Raw genomic sequence first — 5,606 nt, forward strand, 5'->3', positions numbered from 1 at the left:
AATGAACTCAATGTTCCATGATTTTATTGAAGATTTCATGCAAGTATACATTAATGATATTGTGATAAAATTAAATGGTCGACTTACTCACGTCGAACACCTCCGAAAGGCCTTTTTAAGGATGAGGAAATGTGGATTGAAAATGAATCCATTAAAGTGTGCTTTTTGTGTGTAGGCAGGTGATTTCCTTGGCTTTGTGGTGCATAAAAAAGGTATCGAAGTAAACCAAAGCAAAACAAAAGCCATTATGGACGTCAAGCCTCCATGACCAAAAAGGAATTGCAATCCCTGTTGGGCAAAATCAATTTTCTTAGAAGATTTATATCAAATTTAAATGGCAAAACTAAAGCCTTTTCACCACTACTTCGACTGAAGAATGAGAACTTTAAGTGGCAAGAAGAGCACCAAGAGGCTTTCGACAAAATCAAAGAGTAGTTGACTAAGCCTCCAGTATTGGCCCCTCCTGTTAGGAATAGGCCAATGAGGTTGTATATTGCAGCCTCAGAATTGACTATAGGAAGTATGTTAGTCCAAGAGGACGAAAAATGTGTCAAAAGACCTGCGTATTACCTTAGTCGAATGCTTAATGATCCTGAAACTAGGTATAGTGATATAGAAAAACTATGTCTATGCCTGTATTTCTCTTGTATGCAACTAAAGCAATATATTAAGCCTGTTGATGTGTACGTATCTTCTCACTTTGATATTATTAAACACATGTTATCTAAACCAATTTTGCATAGTCGAATTGGTAAATGGGCTTTAGCGTTAACTGAGTACTCTCTGACATACATGCCTTTAAAAGCAATGAAAGGGCAAGTAGTGGCAGATTTCCTTGTCGACCATTCAATGGTCGAAATGGCGCAAAACTACATAGACGTAGTGCCATGGAGATTATACTTCGACGATTTAAGGCATAAGCATGGATCTGGGATAGGAGGAGTCATAATTTCTCTAGATGGAATTCCAGCAGAGTTCAAATACAGAATTGAAGGAGTATGCACAAATAATGAAGCAGGATATGTGTCATTGATTACAGGACTTGAACTACTGCTAGAATTGGGGGCAAGGAATGTCGAAATTATGGGAGACTCTGAGTTAGTAATTAAGCAGGTATCAAAAGAATACAGGTGTGTTAAAGAAAATTTAATCATGTATTTTGTGGTTACCATCAGATTACTCAAGAGGTTTGAGCAAGTCAACCTCCAACATATACCACGAAAAGAGAACCAGAGAGCAAATGATTTGGCGCAGGAGGCTTCAGGGTACAAAGCATCGAAAGACCAGGATGAAGAAGAGGTCCAAGTAAGAGAGAAGGTACGAGCGACATTGTTATCACCATCAGATTTGTCGACTATAAAGTTGGGAGTCGTAGATAAATATCATTTTGAAATTCTGACCGTCGACAACGAAGGAGGAAGTGATTGGCGTAAACCGCTAGCCGATTATTTACGTAATCCTATAGGGTCGACAAATCGAAAGGTAAAATATAGGGGCCTTAGCTACATCTTGGTGAATGGTGAACTATTCAAAAAGACAGTTGAAGGAGTTTTACTAAAATGCCTAGGAGAAAGTGAGGCATATGTGGTTGTGTCTAATGTACATAGTGGAGCGTGTGGGGCGCATCAAGCGGGACTGAAGATGAAATGGCTCTTGATGCGCTCAGGAGTTTATTGGCCTTTAATGTTGAAAGATTGCATTGAATTTGCTAAAAGCTGTCAGGAGTGCCAATTGCATGGGGGCATACAACATGTGCCTGCAAGCGAGTTGCATACAATTGTGAAGCCCTGGCCTTTCTGAGGGTGGACACTGGATGTTATTGGAGAAATAAAACCAGCTTCGTCGAAACAACAAAGGTATGTTTTGGTCGGTATCGACTATTTCACAAAATGGGTCGAAGTCGTAGCATTGACAAATGTAGACCAAGAGGCTGTGATAGACTTTGTCCAAAGCCATATCATCTGCAGATTTGGTATCTCAGAAACAATTACAACCGACCAGGGGTCAGTCTTTACTGGTCGAAAAATGCAAGATTTTGAAAAAGAAGTGGGAATCAAATTATTAACTTCTACCCCCTATTACGCACAGGCAAATTGCCAAGTCGAAGCGGCCAATAAAGTGATCATCAGCCTAATAAAGAAACACATAGGCAAAAAGCCGAGAAATTGGCATAAGACGTTAGATCAAGCTTTGTAGGCATGTCGAATGTCGCCAAAAGAAGCAACTGGAACAACTCCATTTCGACTGGTATATGGGCACGATGCAGTGTTACCAGTAGAGATTCAGGTTCAGGCAGTCAGAACCCAAAGGCAATATGAAATACCTTCTGAAGATTATTGGAGCATGATGACGGACGAACTGATCGATTTAGATGAGGAGAGAATGTTAGCCTTGGATTCACTACAAAGGCAGAAAGAAAAAGTCGCCATAGCCTACAATAAGAAGGTGAAAGGAAAAATGTTCGATGTCGACGATCTAGTTTGGAGAGTGATCTTGCCTATGGATAGAAATGATAGAGTTTTGGGTAAATGGTCCCCAAATTGGGAATGACCGTTTAAGGTTTTGCAGGTTTTCTCAAATAACGCCTACGAGGTCGAAGAGTTGGCACTAGATAGTTGAATCCTGAGGGTAAGTGGAAAATACTTGAAAAAGTATAGGCCTCTCCTTTAAGAGGTCAAGATTTTGACAGACTAAATGACTGTCGAATAAACTAGGTTGGAGAAAACTATGTTTAAAACCAGCTATAAAAGGCACAGAAAATAAATATACACGGTGCTAAAGTAAAATAATAACATAAAAAATTGGCAAAAAGCCATTGTTCAAGTGTTACATAAAATTAAAATCGGTCAAAGTTGGCCGAATCTAGATCGAAAGGATTGAAGCTCAAAGTTGTAGTGGAGAGACGTAGGTTCCAAGGTGTCGGTCTGGACTTTAAGCTGTTCAAGATTCTTCTCAACGGTGGAAAGCTCTTCAGCTACCGCTAAGGCATTGCTGGTGGTCTGCTCCACAGTGGCTTGGGCAGGTTTTATAACTTCGTCGACAAAGCATGACTCCTCCTTAGTAATTGACTCCAACGCACTATCCAAAGCAACAATTTGACGCCGAAGGGCATCAATTTGCTGGCGTATCTCAACAACCCTTATTTGCTTGGAGGCCAATTCCTTTTTATTCTCCTCAATAGTCCTCAGCAATTTGGTGACCTCTGCGTCGGCATTCATCACCAACTCCCACTTTTCCTTCACAAAGGCCTCAGTAGTTACGATCTGGCGCTCATTTTCCCTAACGTTGTCGAGATGACGCAGCATGGGAACCAGAAGTTTTTCTAAAGCGGCAGTTGCACACTTAACATATTCTGCAATCTGAAGCTCTTTGAGTTGGGCAAGCGCATGCAAGATCTCTGGGCCGACAGCAGGTTCATCCATAAGCACATGAGGGAGGTCAGGATTCAAAGCATGAAAGTGAACCTTGTCCATTAGAGCTTTGGTTTTCGTCGCCTCAGAACCCATCTTACCAGAATGGTGATGCTGCTTAGAGTCTGAAGAAGTATCACATGACCTTACTAGGCTACGAAGCCTAGCAATTGCTGCCAGAGCAGAAGGCTTTATTGCCAGCCCCTGGGAAGATGAAGGAGAAGTAGCTGATAGAGGAGTAGTTTGAGAAGGTTGGGTTTTGGTGGTGTCGACATCCACTGGTCCCCTTGAATCCTGCAAAGGCAAGGAAGCTGAAGAAAGACTAGAGTCAGAACTAGTCGAACTGGAATCCGTGTACGTTGCAGGACTAGTGACTGAGTCAGAGTCACTATCACTAATCTGGATAGGGAAGCCAATGAACTCACCAGCAGTGTCGACAGAAGGTGCTTGGTGAGTTGGAGAAGAAGCCGGCGACGAAGGAGTATAGTCGGCGACAGGATGAGATGGCTCATCAGAAGCATCGGCCTGTTGTAAGGAAAAAGATGTTTGTAAGAAGAAGTCCAATAATTCAAGGGAAAAGATAGTAAAACAAGTGATTACCTGTGTCAGTGCAGGGGAAATGGCATCTGGATTGTCTTCCCCCAAGACAGCAGCAGCGGGGGTGCTGGTCGACTGCGAAGCCCCCACAGATGGACCAGGGGCTTTATTAAGGATGGAAGTGTCGACCACAATAGTGTCGGTATCTAAAGCAGGAGCCTCTGGAGTGAGCATTTTGTGGTGTCTTTTTTTCTTGGCTTCACCACTCCTAGAGGGAGAATTGTGCTTCTTCCTTTTGTGGCCCTGATGGCCTTTGGATTTGTGGGAGTGGTGAGAAGATGGCTGGGTCGACTGGGGAGTCGGCTGAAGACATGAAGAGAGGTTATAAGCAGAGATTCTAGTCAGAAGATCAGACAAGCCGACAAGAAATACCTCAGATCCTGTGGCAGCAGAGCGTTTGTGTTTTTTTGGATTTCTTGGAGTGAGAGGAGACAGTTGGGTCTGTCGAACGTGGTTAACCCTGCACATAAGTGTCGCATCCTGCGAAAAAACAACCGGCGAGCCTAAAAATAAAAACACACAGAGCCGCCACTAAACGTTATTTATCCCAAGATAGGGAAAGGAAACGCTCAGAGAAACCTGGAAAGACATGGTCTCGCGACCAGAGAGAAAAGGTTCGGGAGTCGGTTACGCGAGGGGAAGGTATTAGCACCCCTCACGTCCTAGGTACTCCTAGGGATCCACGTCCTAGAATAAAGAAAAGGTTGCTAAACATCACACACACACACAGGGAACGCAGGTGGGGTTAAGAGAAATGAGCTCGATAAGGTATCGCACCTTAGGCCTACATATCTTGTCTGGAACAAGAATCAGAGCCACTGTAGTTCGGCTTACGCACGCCAAACAACACAAAACAAACCAACACACAAGGGTGGCAAACATGGAGCCCGACAACCACTGGACGGAATTACGTCGGCATCCGAGCCAAAACACAATCAAAACGGCAAACGTGGAGCCCGACTGCCAATCACTGGACTTACGTCGGCATCCGAGCCCAAAACACGCAGTCAGATAACAAGTAAACGCACGCAAAAAAGAAAAAGGTTACCCGGAGTGGTCTCGCACGACCACCTGCCTACATACCTCGTCTGGAACGAGGATCAGGGCGATGTAGTTCCCCTGAAAGGGACTAAATTGCTAACCAGAAACCGGGGAAAGATACACAACTAGGGAGCTGAGACTCGAGCCTAATGTTGTCATGCATCGTTAACCCTAAGTTCGGTTTTCTATCCTACTTGCATAAGCAAACTAACCTAACCAGGAAAGAAGCTAGCACACAAGCATACAATCATATATCATCAAATGAGAACAGGTATCTCAAACAAGCATGTCAATCAGATATCCACATAACACGCACTATAGCCAAACAAGGGGGCTCAATCAATCAGGTTTGACTGCCTAAGCAATCGTCTGTATGGGCTGGATTTGCTCTTAACCTTGCCATTACGAGGCTAAGGTGAAGCAGATGATGGGTGAAGTGAGGATCAGACCTCACAGCTCTTATCCCTAACCAGGGAGAGCTGACAAATGAGCATGGGTCCAGAATAGGGGAACCCTTCTATACTCGATGACTCTGACTCAATGTGCACTGCACAGGAT

General features: G+C 43.6%; 1 protein-coding gene across 1 annotated transcript; it reads right to left on the reverse strand.

Annotated features, from left to right (window-relative positions):
* Nucleotides 1–2,846: 2,846 nt before the first annotated feature.
* LOC127130130 (uncharacterized) lies at nucleotides 2,847–5,112 on the reverse strand. Its single transcript, XM_051059194.1, has 3 exons — nucleotides 4,380–5,112; nucleotides 4,011–4,310; nucleotides 2,847–3,935 (listed from the first exon to the last, which is right to left on the reverse strand). The coding sequence occupies exons 1-3, from the start codon at nucleotides 4,473–4,475 to the stop codon at nucleotides 2,847–2,849; spliced, it is 1,485 nt and encodes a 494-aa protein (XP_050915151.1). The 5' UTR covers nucleotides 4,476–5,112.
* Nucleotides 5,113–5,606: the final 494 nt, after the last annotated feature.

Source organism: Lathyrus oleraceus, chromosome 3 (genome assembly GCF_024323335.1).
Source record: "Lathyrus oleraceus cultivar Zhongwan6 chromosome 3, CAAS_Psat_ZW6_1.0, whole genome shotgun sequence".
NCBI lineage: Eukaryota > Viridiplantae > Streptophyta > Magnoliopsida > Fabales > Fabaceae > Lathyrus > Lathyrus oleraceus.

What these genes read in the sequence shown, in the direction of transcription:
- LOC127130130 (XM_051059194.1), bottom strand. Translation starts at nt 4,475, where the DNA reads ATGTGCAGGGTTAACCACGTTCGACAGACCCAACTGTCTCCTCTCACT. An exon ending in CTGCTGCCACAGGATCTGAG is followed by an intron (nt 4,311 to 4,379) that starts GTATTTCTTGTC and finishes TCATGTCTTCAG; the next exon opens with CCGACTCCCCAGTCGACCCA. An exon ending in TTTCCCCTGCACTGACACAG is followed by an intron (nt 3,936 to 4,010) that starts GTAATCACTTGT and finishes TCCTTACAACAG; the next exon opens with GCCGATGCTTCTGATGAGCC.